At 49.8% G+C, this 27,101-nt stretch overlaps 9 protein-coding genes across 9 annotated transcripts; 6 read left to right on the forward strand and 3 right to left on the reverse strand.

Annotated features, from left to right (window-relative positions):
- Positions 1-222: 222 nt before the first annotated feature.
- Positions 223-903, forward strand: N7455_002862 (GPI anchored serine-rich protein; the record flags this gene model as incomplete). The annotated part of the gene is made up of 1 exon (XM_040955223.2): positions 223-903. One exon carries the CDS (start codon positions 223-225, stop codon positions 901-903), a length of 681 nt encoding a protein of 226 aa, XP_040814459.2.
- A 4,847-nt stretch (positions 904-5,750) lies between these two features.
- Positions 5,751-7,869, forward strand: N7455_002863 (DnaJ and TPR domain protein; the record flags this gene model as incomplete). The annotated part of the gene is made up of 3 exons (XM_040955050.2): positions 5,751-6,306; positions 6,396-7,557; positions 7,617-7,869. The coding sequence occupies 3 exons, from the start codon at positions 5,751-5,753 to the stop codon at positions 7,867-7,869; spliced, it is 1,971 nt and encodes a 656-aa protein (XP_040814429.2).
- A 1,463-nt stretch (positions 7,870-9,332) lies between these two features.
- On the reverse strand, positions 9,333-11,672 carry N7455_002864 (uncharacterized protein; the record flags this gene model as incomplete). Its single annotated transcript, XM_040955272.2, has 1 exon — positions 9,333-11,672. One exon carries the CDS (start codon positions 11,670-11,672, stop codon positions 9,333-9,335), a length of 2,340 nt encoding a protein of 779 aa, XP_040814291.2.
- A 2,068-nt stretch (positions 11,673-13,740) lies between these two features.
- On the forward strand, positions 13,741-16,904 carry N7455_002865 (putative serine/threonine protein kinase; the record flags this gene model as incomplete). The annotated part of the gene is made up of 3 exons (XM_040955159.2): positions 13,741-14,632; positions 14,694-14,791; positions 14,844-16,904. 3 exons carry the CDS (start codon positions 13,741-13,743, stop codon positions 16,902-16,904), a joined length of 3,051 nt encoding a protein of 1,016 aa, XP_040814357.2.
- Positions 16,905-17,232: 328 nt separating this feature from the next.
- nut2 (mediator complex subunit NUT2) lies at positions 17,233-18,128 on the forward strand. Its single transcript, XM_065604372.1, has 3 exons — positions 17,233-17,284; positions 17,340-17,436; positions 17,577-18,128. The coding sequence occupies exons 1-3, from the start codon at positions 17,254-17,256 to the stop codon at positions 17,965-17,967; spliced, it is 519 nt and encodes a 172-aa protein (XP_065462863.1). The 5' UTR covers positions 17,233-17,253; the 3' UTR covers positions 17,968-18,128.
- Positions 18,129-19,080: 952 nt separating this feature from the next.
- N7455_002867 (fungal specific transcription factor domain-containing protein) lies at positions 19,081-20,842 on the forward strand (the record flags this gene model as incomplete). The annotated part of the gene is made up of 4 exons (XM_065604373.1): positions 19,081-19,155; positions 19,219-19,732; positions 19,795-20,179; positions 20,233-20,842. The coding sequence occupies 4 exons, from the start codon at positions 19,081-19,083 to the stop codon at positions 20,840-20,842; spliced, it is 1,584 nt and encodes a 527-aa protein (XP_065462864.1).
- Positions 20,843-20,960: 118 nt separating this feature from the next.
- On the reverse strand, positions 20,961-21,881 carry N7455_002868 (HpcH/HpaI aldolase family protein; the record flags this gene model as incomplete). Its single annotated transcript, XM_040955198.2, has 3 exons — positions 20,961-21,526; positions 21,586-21,678; positions 21,728-21,881. 3 exons carry the CDS (start codon positions 21,879-21,881, stop codon positions 20,961-20,963), a joined length of 813 nt encoding a protein of 270 aa, XP_040814356.2.
- Positions 21,882-22,211: 330 nt separating this feature from the next.
- N7455_002869 (IlvD/Edd family dehydratase) lies at positions 22,212-24,277 on the forward strand (the record flags this gene model as incomplete). Its single annotated transcript, XM_040955153.2, has 3 exons — positions 22,212-22,808; positions 22,858-23,012; positions 23,068-24,277. 3 exons carry the CDS (start codon positions 22,212-22,214, stop codon positions 24,275-24,277), a joined length of 1,962 nt encoding a protein of 653 aa, XP_040814363.1.
- A 405-nt stretch (positions 24,278-24,682) lies between these two features.
- N7455_002870 (uncharacterized protein) lies at positions 24,683-26,540 on the reverse strand (the record flags this gene model as incomplete). Its single annotated transcript, XM_040955088.2, has 2 exons — positions 24,683-26,240; positions 26,296-26,540. The coding sequence occupies 2 exons, from the start codon at positions 26,538-26,540 to the stop codon at positions 24,683-24,685; spliced, it is 1,803 nt and encodes a 600-aa protein (XP_040814443.2).
- Between the last annotated feature and the right edge of the window lie 561 nt (positions 26,541-27,101).

Consider the following 27,101-nt stretch of genomic DNA (forward strand, 5'->3'; position numbering starts at 1 on the left):
ACTAATCTCCCCGTTCATACAAAGGCCCCCTGCCTCCCCCGTGCTGTTTCTGTTTCTTTCTTCTCTCCAAGTACATTCTTCGTTGCAAAGCATCCAGTCACTCTCTCTCGACTTCGGTCTTCCACTCTTTAAAAAACCAACTCACTCTCTTTCAAAAGCTCCGCTTTTATATATACCTTTTTGAACATCACTTTTTACGGTTTTCGTACATAAACATTCAAAATGCGTTTCACTACTGCCACCATCGCCTTCTTCGCCGGCCTTGCCATTGCCGCCCCCGGTGCCGACCAGACCGTCTACGAGACCGATGAGGTGACCATCACCTCTTGCGCTCCTACCGTCACCGACTGCCCCGGCAACCAGGGTGCCGGCGTTGAGCCCACTGGCAGCACCACCCCCTCCAGCGCTCCCGCCGTTGCCACCACCCCCGCTGGTGAGGCCCCCGAGACCGAGACCGCCCCCGTCTCCACTGAGACCCCCGCCTGGTCTTCCGAGACCCCCGTCTGGTCCTCCACCCCCACCTGGGCTCCCAGTGCTCCCGCCCCCAGCGCTCCTAGCGCTCCCTCCAGCGCCCCCAGCGCTCCTGCCCCTAGCGCCCCCGCTCCCAGCGCTCCCAGCGCCCCCGCTCCCGTGGTCTCCTCCAGCGTGGTTGCCATCACCACCTGTGTGCCCACCGTCATCTACTCTACCGTGCCCGTTTCCGCCAGCACCCCCGCTGGTAGCAACGTCCCCCACGGCCCCACCGGTGGTGTCCCCCACGTTCCCTCCAGCAGCAAGGGTGTCGCCACTGGCACCGCTGGTGTCTCCCCCGCCACCTCTTCCCCTGCCTTCAACGGTGCCGGTGCTCTCAGCGGTTCCCTCGGCTTCGCCGGTGCCGCCGCCGTCGCTGCCTTCTTCCTGTAAATGACTTCTTCCGGGTTTTTGATGCACTGCTGCACCTAGTTGGATCCCATGGGTCTAACCCTGGCGTAGCCACTGCGTTGAACTGGAGTGGTTGATTAGAGGTGACGTGAGAAGAGGATTGTGTTACTTAGGGTTTCTGGTGATTTACTATTAACAATTGTTGCTTTCTGACTGGATATGACTATCCCTTTTTTGATTTTTTGATATACATATTCCTTTTTTTATTTCTTCTCGGGCTCTCCTGGATAGCTTCGGAGTTGTGCGAAGCTCGCTTGGTGGCTTGAGCACGACCTTAATGTAAACCATGACAGCTTTTCACATTCTCCCTCTCCAGCGCCCGTAGCCTATTTGGAATGTATCCTTACTTCTTGCACATTTATAATTCCATAACTTGTTTTAGTACTTTCTATGTCGACAGGTTCATTTTGAAAGTTTCCGGATAAGTTCTTACTCGATACTAGCATCTGTCATTGTAGATGAGGCCAGTATTGTCTCTATCCCTGCCCCTGACTCCATGTGCAATATCGAATCTCGTACTTTCTAGGGCTGAAGATGCTATGGCTTACAATTGTAAAGCAAACTGGGTGGCTGAATTTTGAACCTCGAATTCAACTGCTTAATCCAGCCAACTACTAGCCGTGCTAACCGCAATCTCACGCTTGAATCCGAACTACCATGAGTCTCTCAATCGCAACCTCATCCATGAATGGGATCAACTTTATGGGTACTGGGGACATATATACTGTTGTCTCAAGTAAGCACCGAGTTCAAGTTAGCATCTAGTCTACTTGAACTACTTGAAAATGTCGGTCAACGGGATTCATATAATGGCGAGTATTGGTCTTATTCATTAATAGTTCCTCCCCGAGGCCGATATCCCCGGGCATTCTTTGTAGTTTGCTGTCACCCATGACTCTGCTATAGCGTAGTGTCTCCTTCTAGCCACAGCACCAATAACATCCATGTAGGAAAATATCCAAGAAGACATCTGAAAAGACTGCGGGGTACTAAAATAGACATGACAAGGCTGCATAAGCGGCCGACTATTCTTGTACTATTACAGATACATGTGAACATAAACGCTGTGCACAGCAAACAATCCGCAGACAAAAATAGAGAGCCCCACCATTCGTGAGTTCAGTGGCTGAATCGGAAATCTGCTTGTTCATTCAGGATCGATCAGGCTCTCACCCTCGAATCAGGTGTTCTTTGGTGCCATTCGGATACTTCTAGTCAAGCAAAGGAAAGTAGAAAAGAATCAAAGCAGTGTATGATGACCGTGATTATTCTGAGTCCCCAACACATATCGGATCTGAGCCCCGAATACGGGGATTTGGAACCACAGCCCCTTCTTATGCCCCTTCTTATTAGTATTGCAATATACGAATCATCTTGGCAGGCTTGGCCTTCGTACAGGCCCCATTTCTGCTACTTTCCAAAGACATATTGGAAAGCCCAAACATACCTAGTAAGTTGAGGCCATTGCAGCGAGAATGAGAAAATGTATGACCCCTTGTGTGGATGCATTTGGACCCCAAATTGGATCCCGAGCAACTAATCAATTTTGGGGCTATGGTGGGTTTCTCTTGATATCCTTTGTTTTATCCTGGTGGGACATCCATGACCATTGTCCTGAAAAGGAGCGGTATGATTTCGCCTTCTGGCAATTGATTTTCAGTGGTGACTTTGGGATGCCCGATAGATAAGAACAATGAAAGATCATCAGTGTTTTTCTAGCCCTAATAATATCCTTTCCACTCCACTGCCTATAAATCTGTCTTTGATTTGCTCCTTCTTTGTGTATACCCTGCACAACATATGTTGTATTACCTTCTCCGGGGAAGAGTGGATGCCTTTTGGGGCCTATCCACCCGAGGAAGGACCCTTTTATTCCAAGTTCTGTTCTATTCTGACTTTGGATACGGGCCCTCCGTGACGGTCCACTATTGAACTCTCCCGAAGCGCACAAAGTTCGTGTCTAAAGATAGTATATCAAGCCATATCATATATGACCTACTTGCCAAAATCCCTATTCCACCGAACAATGCGTTTCTGTCCATTCCAGCGACGAGCTTCCGAACATCCCATACCACCCTCTGACCTTGACTATCCTCTCATGGATCTCTCATCCCTCGAGGGCGCACCCATGGTTAATCCAAAATTCATTATTCCGCCAGATATGACTCCTCCTCGTATCCATACGCAGTCGCGTGCTTCGAATCAATATTTACCCTCAAACCCTCTGCCACCGAGACCTGCCTCAACGGATGCTATCTCGCCAACACACCATTGCAACGGACTACAGGACTGGTCAGCTAACCGTTCCACAATCGATGGCAATATAAGGCGGACTTCTCCCCGTAGACGTACAAGCAATCCGCCGGACGAACTGTCTCCTAACTGCGATCCGCAATATGAATACGAGATGCCCCCACGTATACAACCCATTTCACATCCTCCCGTGCGACCACGGAGCTGTGTGCCCCTCACTTGGATCGAAGCTGAAAAGAAATGGATTGTTGGAGGGATATATATGCCCCGCACACATGATTCTCAAGATGATCCAGCGTCTTGTCGATCACCAGTCTCACCAATTTCGCCCATTTCACCAATTACACCATGACAGGACGTGTTTCAACGTATTGACGAGCACATCGATTACAATAATCGCCTTTGTCGGGAGAATCTGCTGAGCCAGTCCCCGCCCCATGACGGACGCAGATTGAGCCAAGCACATTACACAGCTTTAAGAAATGACCGGGTTTCCAACTGGGTTGCAACTACTCGAAGGATGCATGAGGATCGGCGGAATTGGGCGTGATTGAGCGTTCTTGAGTGCAGTACCTCTTTGTTTGAGTAGCGTTATAACCTTTCTGATATGTCATGGGAATATATTGATTCGTGGACTGGCTCGGGCATCTATGAATGCCAAATAAGTATATGTAGACATTGACTGATGTAGTTTCGACTTTCCTTCGAAGCAGTTTGTTGTAGATAAAATTGAGCACCGCTTATAGGGAAAGGGGCGATATCATCCATTCGGTTTGATCTTAGACTGTATGACTCCAGGGTTGGCTGACTTCTCTCAATGGCTCAGGGGGTATTATACTTTCAAGTCATGAAGCTGTATTCCACAGGTCCAGCCTTACAAATTTGTATCATTTTCTCTCGCCTGTTTCGAGAGTATACAGGGCCAGTCCAAAAGAATGCCCCCATAAGACCTTTGGTTCAGATAAAGCATCTAACCGATCTTGTTGACAAGCAATTATTCCATCTTCTTCCACGAGACGACAAAACAGAAAGACAGTAATATCCATCTATTTGACCGGAATTGAAGTCTCACTCCGATATGCCATACATTGATCGAGCGTATATTGGGGGTTTGTCCTTTTTGCGCACTGCTATATTTCTGACGGGAGGACTTTTGATGGCGGATGGTGCCCCGTCAGCCGTTAACAAGCTCGCCTGTTATTGGTTCCTCTTAATATTGGCTTTTAGGTCAATGTTGGCGGAAATGCGCTACCGGGAACGGAACAGGGGTCATCAATGGACCCATCTCCACTATCAATTTGAGCATCAAATTCATTTTGATCCAAGGGAGATTACCCTTAAAATTGCTTTATTAATGCGCTAATGTAAACGATCTTCTAAAAGGTTCGTAGTAGGGAAAATTAAAATGATCAACCGCGGGGATTCCGTGAGAAGCTGGCGGTCATGACAACGACAACATGGTAGCTTTAAGAGAGGGGATAGATACCTTGGTGAAATGGCGCTGGAGTTTTCAAATGAATTTGTCATTTTGATGTTATGATTGTCTCACTCTCTACCTATTCTTTTGACATGCTTCATAGCTCTTTTAAGTCTTTCAGTGCACTCGAGCTTATAGTACTTAATTTTCAGCACCTTTTCATAAATCAGACCTATGTGATGACGCTGTAAGACCGATGTTTCACCTATGTTTCGCCTACAAGAGACATTTGTACTATGGATATTAAGACGAGTCCTAATCGGGCCAAGACTTTGTACTCGATACGTTGTATAAGTATACCCCGGCACCTGGGCATGGAGAGACGAGATGTAGCTGGATTGGTTCAGACAAGATTAGTGTGAGTAATATCCAGACGATGAGCCCGATGCAGGGGTTCCCCTCTCCGAGACGCCAGTCACGGCGCTGCTGTATGTCTGTCACCCGTCAGCATAGGAAACTAGCAAACTGCATATTGGATCCACCGCTCCACCGCGAGTAAACAGCCTCGCTAACCACCCCTGCAGTTTCCGTTGAGGGGGTGATGGGATTAGAAAGACGAAAATAAGAAGATGGAAGATTCTCGAATCACTTCGACTTGTTTTCCCCCTCCCCCTCGCGGCTGGGTATCAATCCCGGTCAAGGAATGAGTGACTCCATTGCTCCAATTCTTTTGTGCGCTAACACAGACCAGCAGCTCTCCAGCCTCTGGATTATTTGCCAGCCAGTAGTAAAGATGGGACATATGATAGAATAGAAAAAAAAAATTATATTATAAGAGGACGTGCCCGACGAATCTCTCGGTCTAGTTTTCACCTTGACATCAAGCATCGAGGCTACCAAACCCAGTCCGCAATCAATATCCTTTTTTTATTATTATTATTGCCTGGGATTAATATGACAGCAATCAAAGAGTGAAACAAGGCATGGGTCAAACTTGAATCAAACAAGATCTCAAGTTGCAAAGTTGAAGTTGGAAAAAGTTGCAAAAGTCCGGAGTTGATATTCCCCAAGTCCCTCCTATCCGTGGTTCACACCTGGAAATCTCCCCGATTCTACCGCCTTCGATAGAAGAAAAAAAAAACCGCCCTCCCCACCCCCAATGGTCCAACTCGCCCACTTCTTCAAAAAGGACAAGGATAAGGAGAAGAGCGAGAAGAACAACCCTGATATACGTTCATCTCGAAATTCATTTTCCGCTTCGCGCACATCCCCATCTCCGAAGTCGCCATCTAAATCCCCAACTAAGTCATCTAAATCTCCTTCCAAATCCTCGTCCCCCACCAAACCCCACAAATCCTCCAAACAATCCTATTTTCCTCACAGTCGGTCATCCTCCAATTCCGGACCGACCGCCAATTTCAAGTTTTCCCGGTCTTCGCGTGACCAGGACACACACCCACTCAATCTCCCACCCGACGAGCTACGTCGTCGATTGTCCGCCATGGCAGCAAACGAAGAGCAGCGGAGCTCCATGGATATTGATCCCCAGGAACCCCAGAACAATGGCGTGAATGGCACTGAGGAGCGGAGTCCGACCCCGCCACCACACCAGCCGAATTCAGCCTCTGCCGACGAGGCCGACTCCTTCAAGTTGGCCGGAAACAAGTTCTTCAAGGATGGCAACTATCGACGAGCTATCGAGGAATACAACAAGGGTATGTGTTTTATTATCTCACAGGGACTCCGTGTCTCATGAATTAGCCTTGAATGAGCGGGGTCGCTGATGATTCTTTTGTTACTGCAGCTATCGAGATTAATCCCAACTCGTCGGCCTATCTCTCTAACCGTGCGGCGGCCTACATGTCCGCTAAACAATTTTCCAATGCGCTTGAAGATGTTCAGCGCTCCAACGAGCTCGATCCCAACAACCCAAAGATTATGCACCGATGGGCTAAGATTCTGACAAGTTTGGGTCGCCCCGCAGAGGCCCTGGAGGTGCTGTCACGCATCCAGCCACCAGCGACCGCCACTGATCGGGCAGCCGCAGAGAAGATGCTGCGTTTCGTTACGCAAGCCGAAGAGACAATAGCACAAGACCGCGGTCTGTCGATGGTGATCTACTGCCTAGACCAGGCACGGCAAGGACTCGGACAAGGCGTCAAGGAGCCCCGCAAGTGGACGCTTTTGGCCGCTGAGGCCCATCTCAAGCTGAACAACGTTAACTCGCTGGGCAAGGCACAGGACATTGCGATCAGCTTGCTGCGCGAGAACAGCCAAGACCCGGATGCAATGATGATCCGTGCCCGCGCCTTTTATGCCCTCGGTGAGTCCGAGCAGGCACAGAAGCTTCTGAAGATGTGCCTCGGGCTGGACCCAGACATGAAGCAGGCCATCAAGCTGCTGCGCATTGTGCAGAAGTTGGCTCGCACAAAGGAAGAAGGAAACACCGCTTTCAAGGCCAAGGATTATGGTCGTGCTATCGATCTTTGGGCCCAGGCTCTCGAGGTTGATCCCTCCAACAAGGATATGAATGCCAAGATTCTGGGTAACCGTGCTCAGGCTTATATCAACTTGAAGGAGTATGACTCTGCCATTCAGGACTGTACTGAAGCTCTTCGTCTCGACCCCGGATATATCAAGGCTATGAAGTGCCGTGCCAAGGCCCACGGCAAGGCCGGTAACTGGGAGGAGGCTATTCGTGACTATAAGAGCGTTGCTGAGAACAACCCCAACGAGAGCGGCATTGCAGAGGATATACAAAATGCCGAATTCGAGTTGAAGAAGTCTCAACGCAAGGACTACTATAAGATTTTGGGGGTCAGCAAGGATGCCAGCGATCAGGAAATCAAGAAGGCCTACCGCAAGCTGGCTATTGTATACCACCCCGATAAGAACCGCGACGGTGCAGCCGGCGATGAGAAGTTCAAGGAAATTGGTGAAGCCTATGAGACTTTGATTGATTCTCAGTAAGTCCGCCACAACTTTCAACACCATTCATTTGACACAGAGCTAATCCTATTTTCAGGAAACGTGCTGCTTATGATAACTACGATGAACTCAGGGAGGGCATGTATGGCGGCGGCGGTTTCCCTGGTGGTGGTGGTGGTTTCCCCGGCGGCGGCTTCGGCGGTGGTTTCCCTGGTGGTGGGTTCGGCGGTGGATTCGGCGGCGGAGGCGGCGGCGTCCATACCATCGATCCCGAAATGCTTCGCAACATGATGAACGGCGGCGGCGGCGGCGACCCCTTCGGTCATTCTCATGGCGGCTTCCACTTCTAGATGAAGCCATCCAACCCATTTATTCACTCGATACCACGACTGATTCTTTCTTCTTTTGTCCCAAGATGACGAACCCCCCAAAACAGGAATTCGCATGTCTTTAACCGGAGTTGGAGTTGCACCTCGATATCTTGCATATTGATTTGTTGGATATTGGGGTTTCGCTTTTTTTGCCCACTGCCATGTCACCTTTTTTTTCCCACCGTGTTTCTGCGGAGATGCCATATGATTCCCGATATGATAGATCTGAATTTCTTTCTTTCAGTCTAGTCTTTTCTTTCCCCATTTTCCTCACCCTTGTGGCCCTTTTTTTCGGAGAATTTTGTATATGAGTGTTGCAATCTGGAGTGAATCTACGAGAACTATGTGGACGATGGTTTTCCAATCCATGTGTGCAGAAGACCTGCAAGTTCTACATCCGATCACCCATTTTCGGCGTCTGTTTATTGTCTTATTCTTCTCTTGAGTCTCGCTCTTGACCTTGACCTTGACTTTTGACTTTTGTCATAGAGAGATTTGCTTTGCATGTTCTGGACACTTTGTGAGGTTGTCATTCTTGTTTCCCTATAGTCAAGCAAAAAGCATATACAGCATATACACTAGAGTGACGCTTATAAAACAAAGATCTTTCTCTCATAACATGATTCATTCTCGTATACTCCATAACCAACTACATGGTGGTAATTCCTTCTAATGCCTACATGTATTATAACCGGTCCATGCTTCCCTTTACTTATTACGACAGTGTTACAATGATTAGTCTATAGTATCTAGTTTGGAGATTTGGAGAACAATTAAGCTAATCATACAAAATTATCAATTCCTCATTAGAAACATAGCAGTTCACGAGACGGTACTCGACCGGAGACGGGTGAGGGTTTAGGGTTGTTAGCTTGTTAGCTTTAGCCAACCTGAGCGCTAATTGGCAATAGGTTTCCATTTTAAGATGTCAATTCTGGTCTATTGAAATGTCATGGGTTTTCATTGATTCTGGATTCGCGTATAAGCTCTGGTAAGTGGAATGGGTCTGGCGAAGTCCATATAGAACCTTGAGAGTCAAATTCAAGCCAAAGAGAGGGTATGTATGTAGGAAGAGCTTGAGTTTGAACTGCCTCTATGAAGTGGAGGAAGATAGCTCTCATTGCGCATCTGTCATATAGAAGGGTTGGCCATAAACAATATAAGCAATCGTAATGTTCTGTGATATGTACTTCTCCTCAACATGCCGAACAAATGTACTAATTAATATGAAACAAATAAACCAGGGGAATCTCAAAAAATATGGTGCAAACAAGACAAGAATAGCGAATGAATGTACCGGATAGAAGAGTATAAAGCAAACTCCACCGCTAATGAGTGATGACGTTCGAGTCGAATCGGACACAAGAAGGGGCATATGGAGATAAATGGTGAATAAAGAAGATGCAAGAAAGTAACAGAACACTGGCATAACAAGTCTTCAATCAAACATAACCGAGAGCACTGAGCATGGTTTTGCATTCCGGGACTGGCAGAGCGGAGACACCCAGCGAGCGGACCAGAGCACCAGCCCGGAGCCGCTGGAGACCAATAGCGACCTTCCAGGCCTCAGTATCCTGTAATACAAAGACGTACTTTTTGCCTTCTTGGTCACGAACACTGGCGCGGAGAATGTGCAACCCACGAAATTCCGTCTGGGGCGGGTGAACAGGGCCACCGTCATGACTGGCAGTAGCGCTGCGCGCGAAGCACGCACTGGGCGAAGCCAGGCGGCAAGTATTCTTGCATACTTTAAGCAGGTTACCAAGAAAGGCCTCTGATTCTTCGTTGGTGGGGACGTTATTCCCACGACGGAAAGAGAAAGGGTTGCTGGACGCAGTTTTGGCAGATGCAGTGGCGTTCACTTGTGGACACCACACCTCCGCTAGCTTGAGGGTCCATGCCTTGACGTCCCACTCACGCTGGCCGATGCCGCGTAGGTCATCGTCGATGAATAAACCTTCGGTTGTGATGCGCAGCACCAGCCCATCGGTGATCATGCCTTGGCCTGAGACAAGTTGCGCCACTGGTGTCTTCATAAAGGCATTGTTGAATGCGTATACACCTTGGATCACGATCTTATCTGGATCCTTTGTGGAATATGTACTGCGATGTGAGGGGGGAGGTGTTGTGCGCGCAGTCGAGTGAGAAGGTGCATATGAAGACTCGGAGTATACTGATGTGCCGGCCGCATATGGCCGCCGTGGTCGGTCGTAGGGGCGAAATGAGTACGCATCGTCATCGTTGGCAGTTTTTGCGGCTGGAGGGGCTGGCTTTTTGGGAGAGGGTGTGCGAGGGAGATTGCTAGTACTAGCTGGCTTCGGTGGCGATGATTTGGCAGCAGCTTCTTTCTTTGCATCTTGCGCCTTCTTCTCGGCGTATTTCTTGCTTGCTGCTTCCTTGAGCGCCGCAAATCTGGCCATGGCTTCTTTCTGGGCGGCGGCCTTTGCAGCAGCTTCTTTCTCAGCGGCTTCTTTGGCAGCCTTCTCTTTGGCTTCTGCATCCAACTTTGCGAGTTTGGCCTTCGCCTCGGCTTCGGCTTTTGCCTGTCTCTCGCGGGCCTCTGCGGCTTCCTTCTCCAGGCGATCGCGTGCCTCCTTCTCCACAGCGGCTCTTGCAGCAGCCATTTCCTTTTCGAGCTGCTCGCGCCGTTCCTGTAATTCCTTCTCCATTGCTTCGCGCTCGCGTTTCTTCTCTTTTTCTTTAGCCTCTGCATCACGCTTGCGCTTGAACTCCTCCATCTTTCGGCGTAGCTCCTCTTTGCGCCTCGTTTCTTCTTTTGCTCGCTCTCGTTCGGCTTCTTCTTTGGCTCGTTCCTTAGCCCGCTCCTCTCTGGCACGCTCCTCCTTGATGCGTTCTTCTCTGGCACGCTCCTCCTTAGCACGTTCCTCTCTAGCTCGCTCTTGCTTAGCTCGTTCTTCTCTAATGCGCTCCTCTCTAGCTCGTTCCTCCCGAACACGCTCTTCCCTAGCACGCTCCTCCCTAGCACGCTCCTCCCTAGCACGCTGTTCCTTAGCGCGCTGTTCCTTAGCTCGCTCTTCTTTAGCACGCTCCTCTCTAGCACGCTGCTCCTTAGCGCGTTCCTCCTTCGCCCGCTCTTCCTTCGCTCGTTCCTCCCTCGCTCGCTTTTCAGCCTCCTCCTTTTCACGTTTGTTATTATCAGAATTTGGAGGAGGACCAGAGCCATGTTGATTACCGGAATATTGGTTGCCGTGGGTTTGTCCTCCACCAAAGTTTCCTCCCTGTTGTCCTTGCTGACCCGCCCCGTTGCCGCCATAATTGGCCCCCGACGACTGTTGGTTGGTGTTTCGACCGGCGTTCCTAGGGCCACCCGGGCCTCCAGGACCGCCTGGGCCCCCAGAACCACCACCAAAGCCACCAAATCCGAACCGCCCACCTCGAGCGCCGCCATTGCCTTTATTGTCTCCCGAGCTGGCAGACTGGATGGAGCCAAAAAGCCATCCAGCGACACCCACCCCGATCGCAAGTACTGCCATACCCGTACCACTGCCGCTAGCGACCGTGGCTAGATACCATGCCTTCACAATCGGGGAGATGTACGACCACACGAAACATGCGAGGAGTGTGCTTGCGACACCCGCTAGGAAACTGTTTCGGTTGCACTGCAGCGACGGAAGGTAGAGGAAGCCCGAGCCAGCGGAGTGAGGTGGGATGATAAAGATGTCGTAGTTGCCATCTGGCAGGTCCGAAGATTTGCGATATTCGCCTTCAGTCGTATGGGGGTTTTCGCCATGAGGCGGCGGCGGTGGCGGCGGACCGTCCATGTTGGATCAGCCCGGAGCGACGATAGGGTTAATATATATGCGCCGCAGTGCGGCGAAGCGTAGCGTCGGTCGAACGACTAGCTACAACCTGGGTTGATCTGCCGGATCAATCCTAGATGGACAAGTTCTCGCGGTTGAGAGCCAACTGCCAGGTCATATTAGTCTGGCAAGTGTTGCACTGAGGCCTCAGGCACTCAGTGCTATAGAGGGTACTCAGATGCCAAATCTAAGAAAAAAGGACACAACAAAGATCAAAAAATCCAAACAAAATCCAAACCGCAAAGCAGAGAAAAAAAAGGATGAACGCGCGGGAGAGCCTGAGTCTGACTTTGGGGGGGTTTGTTTGGAAGAGAAGTGTGGGAGCTAAGGATCGGCGGCAACGCTTCCTGCATCACTCGACGTGGCCATCACATAAAAAAAAAACTAAATTTAACCATACAAATCAGCAAACGAACGAGAGAGTTGTCTATACTAGTTCTTGATGCGGCTCCCCATATATTATCCGAATTATGTTGAATTCCTCGGAGGCCACGCGATTCTACGTAGGGCTATGTGACCTAGTTCAGAAATAGCCTCAAGGGATGGAATTATCAGAACAATTGATTACAGTGAACTTTTCTAAAGCAATAGAATTGTTCAAAGCTATGGCTATACAAGTGTTTGTTCTCAAACATAAGTCTTTCAATATAGCTTTTCAACCTGCAAAGGCATCAATGCTCAGAGTCCTGTCGATATGGCAAAAGTACGGCTGTTTTGTTTTGATTTTACCCTTTTGAGAAAAAGGCTTGCTTATGTCAGCTTCGAAATATCATTCTTCCGACTATCTTCCTCTCCCCGGGGCAGCCGCGGGTTACAATGTTGAGAGCTGGAGTAGGAGGGAAATAGGAGCGAAAAAAAAACCTAGTTTGAGCTCTACAAGTTAGGTCAAAAACATATAGTATCTATATAGTATCTGGTATGCTGCTAGGTATATTAATAAATTCTACGTCGATTTTGCGGTTATTTCGATACTCTGTGGCTAAGAGGGGCCCGTATTCGCATTCGGGCCACTTGAGCCTCTACCCAGCCAGCACATTATAAGGAGCCCGGGGTGCTTCGGATGTTCGCATTGTTGTGTGAATAGCCCAGACATGTGGCTTTCATATAGTTTACACAAGCGATTGCCATTGATGTAATTTCATACCCCTGTGCACCTCGAGCTGCAGCCCAGCGTAAAGAACATTCGGTCCTAGCATGTCCCTCAGGTGGTTTGGCCCGGAGCATATAACGCTGGGGGCGGAGCGCCAGAAAACACTTGTTAATCTTGCGGTCAAGCGGTTGGGGGAGATAGTTTGGACGTAGTGGGTCCAAGATATTCGAGTTGGAGGATGTAGCCACCGAGGCTGGTTCACAGCATAGTGTCGAGTGTGTGGTAAAATTCAAGTCCGAGGTTGAGGAAGGGCTCATGACTCAGAAAAAAATAAAAGAGAGGCAGGCAGCTATATCTCATGGTCACCATCCATAGGTGTGGCGAGCGCGCCGTACGATATAGATGTCCCAAGATGTCCCATGATCGCGGCATGAGGTGCGGGACCATGACCAGGGATAAGAGGACATAGGGCCTCATGAGAGGCACTTGTAGTCATCCTGGCCCACTTAGGCTATGCTGAACACTGGATATTACCCTGGCAGTGGGACACCGTAGTGAAAGTAGTTTAGGAGAAGTGAATATGAAAGAGAACCCCGATGGTGAGGAACAAGACTCGGCAGAACGTGATCTGCAGTCGGTGATTGGGTGGCTTTCCACTTGGGATTCCAATACCCTCTCTCTCTCCATCGGAGTGTTGATCGTTTTCTTTCTATCTCACCTCAGCTTCAAATCTTCTTGTTTCCCCCTTGTAATAGCCTGGTAGTCAGGTACTACCCCGTGTCTCCGCCTCCCCGCCAACTTGTCCTTTTAGTCCCCCTCCCAGGCACCTATCTCCGCCAACCTTGAACACCCCCCCCAATCCCCGTTTCACTCTCTATGCCGCGTCGCTAGCCACCGAGAACCGATTTACGACCTGCCCTTGAAGGGCATTCCGGCACCATGTCCTCACAATCCCACCACGGTCATTCCGCGACGTCACGTCAATTCCCCGTCTACAATCCCGTCGCCGCAGTGACAGCACCTGCGGGGACCTTGCTTCCGGGCACTAAGATTCAAGTCGGCGGCCATCGCGTGGTAGTAGAGAAATACCTATCTGAAGGCGGTTTTGCTCATGTCTACGTGGTGCGATTGCCTCAGCCAGTCAATGGGACCGAAACCGCAGTGCTGAAGCGGGTGGCTGTGCCTGACAAGGCGGCCCTTGCCAACATGCGCACTGAGGTGGAAACCATGAAGAAGCTCAAGGGTCACCGGCACATTGTGAAGTATATTGATTCGCATGCCTCGCAGCTGCGCGGAGGTGGATATGAGGTGTTCCTGATCATGGAGTACTGCGCGGGTGGTGGTCTTATCGACTTCATGAACACCCGGCTTCAACACCGGTTGACAGAGCCGGAGATTGTCAAGATCTTCTCCGATGTTGCTGAAGGTGTTGCGTGCATGCATTATCTTAAACCGCCCCTCCTTCATCGTGATCTGAAAGTTGAGAACGTTTTGATCTCGGGCAAGGGGAGTTCTGCTACCTACAAACTGTGTGATTTTGGATCATCGGCACCCCCTCGTCCTGCTGCTACTTCTGCTGCCGAGGGTCGCTTGATTGAAGATGATGTGCAGCGGCATACGACACTGCAGTACCGAAGCCCAGAGATGATTGATGTCTATCGGAAGCAACCGATTGACGAAAAGAGTGATATTTGGGCACTTGGTGTGTTTTTGTACAAATTGTGCTACTATACAACCCCCTTCGAAGAGGTCGGTCAGATGGCTATTCTCAACGCGACCTTCAAGTACCCTTCCTACCCTTCATTTTCGAGTCGGCTGAAGCTGTTCATTGGTAAGTTTGGATGATTTCTTTCGCCTATAATCGATCACCGATGGCTGACACCTCCGAACAGGCTCAATGTTGAAGGAAGATCCCCGCAATCGTCCCAACATATACGAGGTCGTGCGCGAGGTGTGCAAAATGCAAGGAAAGGAAGTTCCTATCAAAGACGTATGTTGCCCACACTTCTTTTAGTGAAAACTTGGCACTGACTGTCGCTTAGATCTATTCCAATCGCTCTGTTTCGGAAGCGCGCAAGTATCAAGAGTTACCACCTACACCCACGGAATCTCCTGCGGTAGGCGCAGTATTTTCGCCTCCGATGCAGGAGACTGAGATAATCCCAGAGATTGCGCCTATGCGGCGTGGTCGACCTGGGAAATCCCCGTCGTCCCACCCTAGCTCCGAGAGACCGAGTCCTTCGCCATATCGAGCCGCTGCTGAAGCCTCGTCAAACGATCCGTTTGCAGCCCTGGACGGGAGCGCAGCCCGAAAGAAGACAGCAGAGGAAATGTCAAAACGGTTCCCCTCCCTAGACCAGTTTGACATTTTGCATGAAAAAGGGGACAAGTTTGAATTCGAGCCAACAGTTGAATCTAAGCCCGAGGACGAGGATCTATCTCGAAGACTCACCAACGCCCTGGCCGATGATGCCTTTGCCAGACGTGTCTCGCCCGAACGTGCGCCGAAGCCAGTCTATAAGCGAACATCTCAAACTTCTCCTGTCCGAACACCTAATTTGCGTGAAACCCCCGCCCCGCAGGCTGCTCCCTTGTACCAGCCAACTCCTCAGCGGCCCGCAATGGTGTCGACGGGTACCATGACCTCACCTATCCAAACACCTCGTTTGCCGGAGCCAAAGCTGTTTAGTCGCCCAATCTATCGATTCCCTTCGTCCGATAATGAACACCGATCTTCCAGCGAGCCTTTGACAACTGAGGAGGAACAAAGAGTGATACGGCCGCAAAAAGCGCCATCCCCCCCGATGTCGAGTTTGAATGTGGAAGGAAGCTCACGGCTGCCATCTGACCGGATTTCCAGCCAGTCTAATTCTGCGCGCCCCTCGATGGAAACCTTGAGACGACCTTCAACATTAGAGGTAAATGAACCTGTGGGACGCTCTAAATCCGCTCTTGGAAAGGCTCGACCGATGTCAGTCCAGGCGGGAGCGAGATATGACTTGCCGCGTGACTCCGAGAGCCCGCGGTCTTCGTTAGATATGCCCCGCCTGCAATACGAGGGCGGCGCGCCACTACGCTCAGTTCGTACCGATGTGGATCGTGAGTCTGATCGGATTATTTCCTCGGACGTCGATTACCTACGCGCGATGGAAGAAGAAGAGAGCAATCGGAAGCGCGAAAAACGCTCTAGTGGTAGCTATAAACACAACAAACGCGGTAGTCTGTCTACTTTGTCGCTTTCAGGAGGCAAGAACATATTTGCCGGTCGATTCGGCGACGCATTCCGGCGATTTGAGGCGGGCAATCAAGAAAAATCATCGTCGCCATCGGCAGAGGATGTGCCTCGACAGGGTCTGATTGGGGCGTCGGATTCAGCTGACGAAAGTCTTTCGCTAAATGACGAGATTGCCTTGGAAGACGCCGACCGGGACGACATATCACCGGAAATGCGTCGGGAGCTGGAACGCCGCCGACTCTCCCAAGAGGAGAAACGAGTTGCCAATGCCGCAGCTGAGTACCGGCGCCGGGTTGCCGAAACGGGCGACGGGGGTGGAAGAGCGATAGGTGATGGCGCACGCTCCCGCACCATTCAGAGTAAGGTACAATCGTTGTTTGGAGAGTCTGAAAAACCGACCGTTCCAAAGACTGCCACTGGGTATGGACGGTTCACGGAGACTTCCTCTTCTTTGCAGGCAAAGCAGAGTGAGGCCAGGCCCATCACCTCCAGCCAGCTCCCCGCGTCTAACACATCTGGCCCGACCTACACACCTCGTGAGGGTTCAATGACAGTGCCGGATCGCCTAGACGGCCCCAAGATCTCTGCGGGTGTCCCGCATTCTGTCGCTCCTACCAGTTACCCATCTACGCAACGTCACACAACTCGACCAGCTGCACCGCCCAAGCCCAAGAATTTGCGCGTTGGTCCAGCTACCTCGCGACCAGGTACTGGTCACGGCCATGGCTCCTCCGAAGAGACTCCGGCAAGCCCCGGAGAGGACTGGGAGGCCAAATTCAGCCAGCGTTTCCCAAGCTTGTCCGGACTTGAAATGGAGACAGAGATCAAGGTCCCAAAATTTTCTAGCTTGAGGACGCGGGAAGTGTAGAGTATAGGGTACAAGTCTTGTTTGCTTCACATGATGCGGTTTCAGCGCTATGTTCGCCGCGCGGGCGCAACTCGGGGAATGACATTGGTTCCCACGAGCTATGCATATATAAACAGTGACATATTGGACATTACACAAGTTTTTCTTGAAAATAATAACTCCAAACTTACTAACGTTATTTTCTGTAATCGTAGCTAAGAGCGCACTCGATCTCAACTTTAGTATAAGAAAGATAACGAAGGTTGTATACTTCAATCCTGTCCCCACACCGCCTTTGTTTCTCCCCGCAAGAGCAAGAGAAACCTCAGTTTAAACTGATAGGCGGACACCTCTTTCAATATATTAGATCATGGCACCAGTCACTTTGAAAACGGTCGATGGTGAGTTACGAGCAGTAAGGAGCTCTGAGAGTACACTTGCTAATTCGTTACCCAGACGACCTCAAAGATGTGATCCAGCACTTATTCGAGATCCAGTCTGCCGTCCACGGCTATCTGGGCCCAGAGACACAGCAGGAGCTTGTGCGGAAGATGTACGTCATGTGCAATGGAATCCTATGCCCCCTACATTTCCCTATGCCCATGAATGTTCTCCGTCAGAGCAAAAGACTCCCCGACAAGCAACACAACTGAACCCCAACCCTATACACCCCCCAAAACTAATTCACTCTAGCAAAAACCTAACCCTTGCCCTCTCGACTCTGTCAACACATACCCAACTCCCACCAACACAAGAAAACCAACCGGACACAAACACCGACCCCTCCAACCCCTCCCTCGCCAGCATCCAGCTCCCACCAGAGATAATCGACTACGTCGACTCGGCGCGCAACCCAGACATCTACACGCGAGAGTTCGTCGAGCTTGTGCAGCGTGGGAATCAAGACCTGCGCGGGAAGCGTGAGGCCTTTGCGAGCTTCCGCGACGTGCTAGCCCGCGAGATGCGCAGCGCTATGCCCGAGTGTCGCGGCGAGGTTGATCGCGTGGTTGCTGCGACTGGTGGGGCGGTTGATGGGACTGACGGTGCCACTGGGGATGCGGCTACGTCTATGGGTGGGAATTGAAGGCCCTTTTGGTGGGGTTAGAGGGTGCAGGTTTGATGTTCTTGATTGGCACAAAATTGCCTTTCATTGACAGGAGTTCGACGCCGTGGCCTAAGGTCTACGCCGACCTTGATATTCGGTCCTTGTCTTCAGACGTTTGTTTTAAGTTCAGGGATCTGGTGCATTTATTGGAGTTCTTATGGTTCGCATTAAGCGCGGCGCTTGCAAATCTTTTTCTTTTTTACCTTTCAGTTAGCATGGCTAAGAAGTCTTTATAGCGGCTTCTTTGATCGTTAATAACTTAAGCGCTAACCTTCCAATAAAAGCGATACTTACGTATGCTACTTATTTAATCTTTATGTATGTTCTATAGCTAATACCGCCACTCGAGCGCGGAGGTCGACTGTGCCCTAGCATTATCATAATAACTCCATTGATGTTTCGCACTGCCTGATAAACAAGGCCACAACATTGATACTGTGGCTGACGTCATCGAAAGACACCCTCGGAGGTGAAGCAAATCCCGGAACAAGAGTTTCCGGACCTCATGAAGCACAATGCCAACTCGAAGGAGCCGATCGGCGGCAGCGTGTGTGCATTGTCGCGAGAAAAAGGTGCGTATTTCGGGCCTCTATACGGAGTTTGAACTCACTATCGGATTAAACAAGTAGTTGAAGTGCGATGCCCAGAGGCCCCAGTGTGGGAACTGTCTAGCCAAGAGGATCGATTGTCGGCTAGGCGTGGTCCAGAATAAGCCAAGGTACAAATGAGAGCACTACAATCAAATTTCAAGTTGCTGATGCTTTGCTTTTGGGCCGACCAACCACCGCATTGCGGAATTAGAGCAGGAGAATGAAATCCTTCGACAGAAATGTGCCCAGCTCCGGGGCAACAACACCACTTCTGCTGGAAGGGTTCAATCTGAACCGGAGCATTCTATTACATCGGAAAGCACTCCACGTACTCCCCTGCCATTCTCGAGAGTAACGGGTATTGGTCTCTCGCGGAATGACTCTTCCTCCACTTCACCTAGAGGTGTATCACACCCAGAAGTACCGGAGAACGATCGCAGAAACACGTCATTGTACCATGGCCCAACGAGTACAGTGTATGATGATACAAGTCCGAACCACAATGAGCAAAATAGACCAGGTCAATGGAACGAAGAGGGAACGCGGCATTTTCTCTTTTCGCAGACAGCGAGGCAGAGTAAGTCGGATCTCATGTAACACCAGATATGGTTACGGTACTAATTGGGAAATAATAGGACAGCTAGAGCCACTCAATCTTGCTGCCGGAAAACTCGACTTTGATGGCATCGATCCTGAGATCGGCATGCATCTACTCTCTATATACTGGAGTCGTCAGCTCTACACTGCACAGATAATTTACCGGCCGGCTTTCATGCGAGATATGGCCTGCGAGGGACCATATTTTTCCAAATTGTTGTTGAATGCGATATATTTCGTAGTGTCAAAGCACTGTGACCGACCAGAGCTTCGTTCCGATCCAAATGACATTACGACTGCAGGATGGAAGTTCCGGCAACGCTTCACGCAGCTTTTGCGAGATTGCTTCGATAAAAGCGAAATCACTACCCTTCAGGCGTTGTTGATTATGTCCAATGCGCTTTTTTCCAGATGTGATGAACGAAGTCTGTCATGGCTATACGCCGGAAATGCATTCAATATGTTCATTGATCTTGGTCTGCATGTGCTCCCTGCTGTGGATAGCATTCCCGCCGAGGAGCTTGAAATTCGAAAGCGAGTGCTCTGGGGAGCATACTGTGAGCTATCACTCCCCTGTACTGGGTATTGTCCCCCGCATAACATCTGACTTCTTTGGTAGTCATTGATAAGATCCAGTGTCTTTTCCAAGGGAGACCTCCGCTTCTCAACCGTGTCAACTTGAGAGCGTCACTGGACTTCCTGGATGACTATGACGAGCTTGAACCTTTCCAGGGCATCACATATATGACCACTAAGCCTCGAGGAGTGGTTCCATCACTAAATGTTTCTTTGCTCACCAATTTATGTGAGTTAACAACAATTGTGGAACGTGTGCTTCGTGAGATTTATTCGGAATCTCGAGAGTCAAATCTGGTTCACAGGGCAAATATCTCGGAGGAAATCAAGTCACAGCTGAGAAGCTGGCGCCAAAATTTACCACGTCAGCTTGACTATTTGTCATTCCCAGACCAGGCGGTCCTCCTGCCTCAGTCTGCCTGCCTTTTGTATGTTCCTTGCACAAACCAAGGCTATTTGATAGCTGCTAACCATCGGCAAGAGCTCTGTTCAACGTGCTTATCATTTTGGTTCACCGTCCTCTAATAATTGGCCACGACGGGGTCATCAATTCAACAACCGCCCATGAGTCAGTGAACGCATGTACAGCAGCTGCGAACCAAATTGTTCAGATTCTGCATGACTACTCGCAGCACTTCTCTTTGAACAGTGCGCCGTACATGCTCTCTTACGCTACCTATATCAGTGCAACGATCCACGCACGGATTGTTGCACAGAAAGGGAGTAACTCAACTGTGTTCCAATCACTAATTCTTTGCCGAAATATTATTGCTGAACACACACGCCTCTATTCTGCAGCAGAGAAGGCTAGGGAAAATCTGGAGAAATTGATGTCTCACTTAGGGATCAGTGCTACAGATGGCAATATACACACTGGAAGCCCCGGGAGTTCTGGGAACAACTTTCCCAGCGAGCACATGCTCGTGGATGAGTCTATGAACGTCGCCAGAGAACCTGGCGTTGCGGATCGCGCACTTGAATTTGGATCTTCCATGATGACTTTGGAACTATCGGATTTGGACCTTGAGGCAATTGCACAAGGCTTTCAGGTTGATGTAGAGTCACATTCGTTCTGGAATTCTTTGGTGTGAATGACCATACCCTCACGATATGCATCCATGGCCCCTTATGATTTACACGATCAACAATAGCGAGACAAACAAAATTTGCATCTGCAACGAGATTTGCTTCAATGGCATATAGGATGCACTAGCTACCGTAAGGCCCAGAGGCAGCCCGGCCTGCTTTCTGGGTGACAATCTCCATTTCACTCGCGAGAGAGCTAGTCAGAGCACCAACATCAGTCACAACATTGACCAAGTCATACCCCAAATCGGCGTATTTCTTTGCCTGCTTTCCATTTGCACAGTAGATTCCAGCCTTCTTGCCTGCCTTGTGCGCCGAACCCAGAACCTTCTCAATGGCTTTTTCTAATTCAGGGGCAAACGTACTACCCAACACTGGGTGGCTGATACCATTGCCTAGGTCAAAAGGTCCGACAAATAACAAATCGAGTCCTTCGACGGCGGCGATGGAATCGACATTGTCAAAAGCCTCTTTCGTCTCAATCTGAACCGAGAGCAAAAGATTGGCATTGGCCTCAGTCAAATACTGAGTGGCTGATACATCCCTGCCAAACCTGTCCATCGGGAAAGGCGATCCGAAGCCTCGCTTCCCTTGTGGTGGGAATCGACAGGCCTCGACGAAGGCCTTTGTGTCTTCCACTGTTCGCACGAGAGGAGCGAGGACTCCATGTGCGCCTGCATCTAGGGCACCTATGGAAAGTATGAGAAATTGTTAAGTGAGCTAGCGATATCAAGTGTGTTTGACATACGTTTAATCATCCAAGATTGGAAATCGGGAACACGAACAATCGGGCTCACTCCATATGATGTTATAGCGGGGACAGCTTCGTGCATTGCGGCGTCTGCGAGGAACGTTAGAATTGAACTCCAAATAAGAGCGAAACCCCTGACCATCGATATTTCCATGTTCACAGTCCACCAAAACCCAATCGTATCCAGCTCGTGCTAGAGTACGGGACATGTTGCTGCCGGGCAATAGCTGCCATACTCCCAGAGCGAGGCCGCCCTTATCGAGCACTGCCTTTACGCGATTTAGACCTTGCATTGTTGATAGGTTTGACGCAGGTGAATTATTGAAAATAAGTTCACCTATAGCAGATCCGCGACGTCATATATCTTCAGGAACCGATGTCCGGATCATCACATCCCGAGGGGCGGAATCTCGGCTTATCTCCGTGATCACGCGGGGCATTTTCAACAAATTATACGATTCCAATAAGTCGACGCCATATGGCTCGGAAAGTGTCTCCCGAATGCACTCCGCATTTTTCAAAGCACAAATAGGAAGCCCTCCATATATAATCCATTGTCACCCCCTCAAATCCATGAAACGTTTATCCCGCACTATCCCAAGCTATAGTACATCTTAAACACCATGGCGTGTTCCGATAAGAAGTCCTGTGAGGGCTGTTCATGCAGCAATGACGCCCAACCTCAATCAATCAACATCGAGGACTGTCTAAGTGAGCTGCAGGCTCTGCGTCGACGCAATCAGGAGCTAGAAACGCGCATGAAAGTCACAAGTGAGGCAGATAATGCTCAAGTCCCCGTCAAGCAACCGGGACGGACACTTCGTTCGTCCTCATGGTTCGACTGCCGCAGCAATCCCGGCATGACAGCTATCTACATGGAGCGGTATTTCAACTACGGTATCACCAAAGAAGAGCTCATGTCTGGTAAGCCGATGATTGGAATTGCTCAGACGGGCTCAGATATTGCGCCGTGCAATCGCCATCACATTGAGCTCTCCAAACGTGTTCGTGAGGGTATCCGGACTGCTGGAGGTATTCCATTTGAGTTCCCTACACATCCTATTCAAGAGACTTCGAGACGGCCTACTGCGACACTTGATCGTAATCTGGCTTATCTTGGCTTGGTGGAGATCTTGACGGGGTATTTCCTTGATGGAGTTGTACTGCTTACCGGGTGTGATAAGACAACCCCGGCTTGTTTGATGGCTGCCGCTACGATGGTGGGTACCAGACCTGGGAGACTTCTAGATCCATGCTGATACTTTTTAGAATATCCCTGCTATCTGCATGAACGTGGGACCTATGCTCAACGGTTACTCCAAAGGAGCTTTGACCGGAGCAGGCACTGTATTGTGGCATGGGCGAGAGCTTTTCGCCACAGGTGACATTGACGAACATGAGTTTATGGATTACATTGCCCGCGGGTAAGCAATTTCTAAAGCCCCTGCAAATGACCCCAGAATCTAACCCAAACTCTAGAACTCCATCAGTCGGCCACTGCAATACAATGGGAACTGCCTCGACGATGAATGCCCTCGCAGAGTCCTTAGGAATGGCACTTCCCGGGTCAGCTGCCATCCCGGCTGCCTACCGCCACAGAGCCCAATGCGCCTATGAAACAGGCAAACGGATCGTGGAAATGGTAGAGGCAGACCGGAAGCCGTGTGATCTCATGACACGTGAGGCCTTTGAGAATGCTATTGTAGCAAATGCTGCAATCGGCGGAAGCACCAATGCTCCTATTCATATCAACGCTATCGCGCAGCACGCAGGCGTAGAGGTGTCCATGGATGATTGGGATACCCTCGGATCTACCATCCCACTGCTGTTGAATATGCAGCCTTCGGGTGAATATCTTGGCGAAGAATATTACCGCGCTGGAGGACTGCCGGCGATTATGGCTGAATTATTAGACCAGGGCAAGCTGAATGGCGATGTGCTCACTTGCAATGGCAAAACTCTTGCCGAGAATGTCCGTGGGAAGCATACATGGGATCGGCGTGTCATTAAGCCATACGACGATCCATTGATGAAAGATGCCGGATTCGCCCATCTGAAGGGTAATCTCTTCGACTCTGCAATCATGAAGACCTGTGTCATTTCACCCGCATTCCGGAAGCGATACCTCTCCAACCCCGATGACCCAGAGGCATTTGAAGGATCTGTTGTGGTATTTGACGGCCCTGAAGACTACGAACATCGTTTGGAGAACACTCCACACATCGACGAGAAGACCATCCTTGTTATGCGTGGTGTTGGCCCAATCGGATATCCTGGAGCGGCGGAGGTTGTCAACATGCATCCACCAGGCCGACTCTTGAAAGAGGGTATTGATGGGCTGTTCTGCATCGGCGATGGCAGACAATCGGGAACATCTGGGTCACCTTCTATTTTGAATGCTAGCCCCGAGGCCGCAGCTGGAGGCAATCTTGCTATTTTGAAAGATGGGGATAGACTTCGTATTGACTTGCGCAAACGGCGGGTTGATATGCTCATTACCGATGATGAGATCAAAGAACGAAGGAAGGCATTGGGTACTGAAGGATACTCCGTCGTCCCGAGTGGTACTCCCTGGCAGGAGATCTTCCGCCAGGAAACCGATCAACTAAGCAATGGCATGGTGCTACGAAAGGCAGTCAAATACCAGCGACTAGCCCAAGAAGGCCAGCCACTGCGTCATAATCATTGATATGGGGCACTTCAGACAATGTTGTTGAGCAGTCGCCTAGGTTTTCACTTGGTAGGATATCTTTGACCATCACATCCATAGAACTATCACAGACCTACCTATCTACATTATATAATACTCCAATTGAGCATGTTGCATATTGAGAAGTTATCCTTGTGGGAGCTATGCTTTTCACCGTTATCCTATAGATTACTGTTGTCCATTTCCAATTAATAGATAGTCTCCTAGCTACAACACTAAGAAAGGAAAAAACAGATCCACAAAAGTTCTTATTATAATATCTCCAATACAGGAATATGAAGGAAGTCCACGGGTACCTATGTACATACAACTAGATAATAAATGCCCGCTATAGAATGTGTCTCTATATCACGCTTTATACAACTAACATGGCGCAATCGCCGCTCACAAGTGAACACCATGCACCTGCTGCTTCATCTTCTTCACGTTGAGATCCTTCCAAAAGAAGCATGAAGTCCAAGTTATAAGATAAAGACAAGTAGCGGTAATGAGCATAAGTCGCTGAGTTTCACCGTAGGCATGGTCAATAGCATCGCGAGTAGCTGTGCCTCTGGCGTAGGACATCTGGACAGTCAAGGAGCCGTAAATGGTAGCGAGGTCTGCCTGTGCAGAACTCGGGAGGAGCGCCTTTAACTTAACAGGGAAAATTCCAGTCCACATAGCGACAGCAACAGTACCTCCGAGGGCGCTACCAATACTCGCAACCACACCCTCGATAGCCAGAATAGCAGGGATGTTCCTCTGAGCGGAAACAGCCATGACAGTCATCTGCTCGCAGATGACGAGGGTACCACCACCGAATGCAACGAAGATCTGGCACATCACAATGTATCCAATGTTCGAATCGGGTTGGCGGAACTTGATCATGAGACCAACCCCAAGAATGGTAAGAGGAACACCGAAGCAGATGGCCCACCATTTCAGACGGCCGTTGTAGCGAAGGATGGCTCCGAAAACAAGACACCAGAAACACGAGCCCATGGTGTAGATGTTGGAGATGTAGGTTGCTTCCGTGACGGTTTGGTTGAACATCACCTGCAAGAGGGAATAGAAGTAGCTATCCCAGATATACCAGGCCAGGTACAGGGATACCACCATGGAGAAGGTGAAGAAGACAGTCCGGTTTTTGATTAACTCCCAAGGCATGAACTTCACCGGCGCAAAGTATCTCTCCCAGAAGGTGAATGCGATAATCAAACAGAAGCCGATGACAACGAAACAGATAATCATCGGGGAATGCCACTCTCCAGGTTGATAAGAGTATAGGTTGAATGCCAATAGGAAGAGTGAAAAGCCTGTGGCGATGATAAGCAGGCCAATAACATCAAACTCGATGCAGTAAAATAAGATAGACTGCCAGAGAGTTCGTCCACTGCTCTTCTTCTCTGTCAAGTTCATCTTTTCGGCCTTTTTCTGGGTATAATACCACAGACCCCAGAGCGGAGCACTGACAATGGGCATGATAATGGCAAAGACACCAAAGCCCCATCGATACCCGATGCCACCTGGAGCGACGATCTCATTCGCAGCGTAACCGTAGATCCAAGGTGTGATGAGATACGGAGAAGCGGCGTAAGCAATCCAGAAAGCCCGGTTCTTCAAAGCCGTAGTGTCGGCAATGAAGATAGTCATGGAGAAATCGATCATACTGAACCCCGTCTGGTAGAAAACCTGGGCAGCACAATATGTTTGTACATTCTTGCAGGCGGCCATCATGACCAGTCCGAGAGTCAGAAATCCGACGCCGACTCCAAAGGCCTGAGGCCGACCCCAAATATCCATGAGTTTCGCATAGGGGAATTTGACCAGAGCGGAGATCAACGAAGCGATGACGGAGGTAAGACCTGTCAAGGAGTGTAGCTCAAACCCACTATAGATGTATGGGGATAGAGAGCTGAGCAGTCCAGAGCTGAAGTACTCTAGGAAGTTGACAACCCAGACGCTTTGGGTTATTAGCTACTGAAATTCCTTCGGTCTTGGAAAGAGACGGAACTCACAGAACATAAGCTGCAATCAATGTATTCTTTGTCCAGGCTTGGGTGCTTGCCTGAGCTTTTTGAGTACCCGACTGCGCTTTTTGATCAACAACTTCCGAATCTAACGAGGCCCGATCGGTCTCGCGCAATTTTTCCAGGGCAAGTTTGGAGTCCGTGGAAGCCTCCATGTCGGGTACACCAGTCGCCGGCAGCTCCTCAGCAGATGCCCGAGCAAATGGGTTGACGAAGCGCTTTCTCACAGCCATGATACCAACAATCAGACCTAAGTCTTGATTAACTGCACTGCAACTCTAAGGCTTGGAAGGCAGGACCTTGAACTGCGAAAAGAGCCCGAATCCACGATAGAAAAGTCTGGAAGTCAGCGAGGAGGTACAGGTTCGGGGAGACCCGTTTCCTGGGCACTGGATTTATACGGCAGCTACAATACGAGGTGTAAATGAAAATTTCCCAACCGGAAAAAGAAACTAAGAGCAGATTGGCTAGAGAAACAAGCTAAACATAAGCTAGTCGAAAAAAGTCAAAAAATTAATTGCCGACCTCCGTTTTGGGATCTCACCGGTGATCGGAATCTCGTTTTTTTTTTTTTTGTACGGGGGGTATGTACTGTGTAGGTTAAGTGATTCTCGAGGCCAATGAGAGAGACGGTCAAGGGTCTGAAAGTGTCAAATCTTACAAGAAACACTTTACAAAGTACAACGCAAGAGGGACCAAGCACACTGTATGTACAAACCTTGGAAAGACATGGCCCCCACTTGATCCGCCTTATCTGATTGATCTGATTGACCTGATCGGGTCAGCCTGTCCGT

This window comes from Penicillium solitum (assembly GCF_028829755.1).
Source record: "Penicillium solitum strain IBT 25940 chromosome Unknown utg000001l_segment0_segment0, whole genome shotgun sequence".
NCBI classification, from domain to species: Eukaryota; Fungi; Ascomycota; class Eurotiomycetes; order Eurotiales; family Aspergillaceae; genus Penicillium; species Penicillium solitum.

Bases quoted from the DNA above. Each gene is read 5' to 3' on its own strand.
- nut2 (XM_065604372.1), top strand. From the start codon at position 17,254: ATGGCACCAGTCACTTTGAAAACGGTCGATG. The intron at 17,285-17,339 runs GTGAGTTACGAG...TTCGTTACCCAG, and splicing joins CACTTTGAAAACGGTCGATG to ACGACCTCAAAGATGTGATC. The intron at 17,437-17,576 runs GTACGTCATGTG...AATTCACTCTAG, and splicing joins CAGGAGCTTGTGCGGAAGAT to CAAAAACCTAACCCTTGCCC.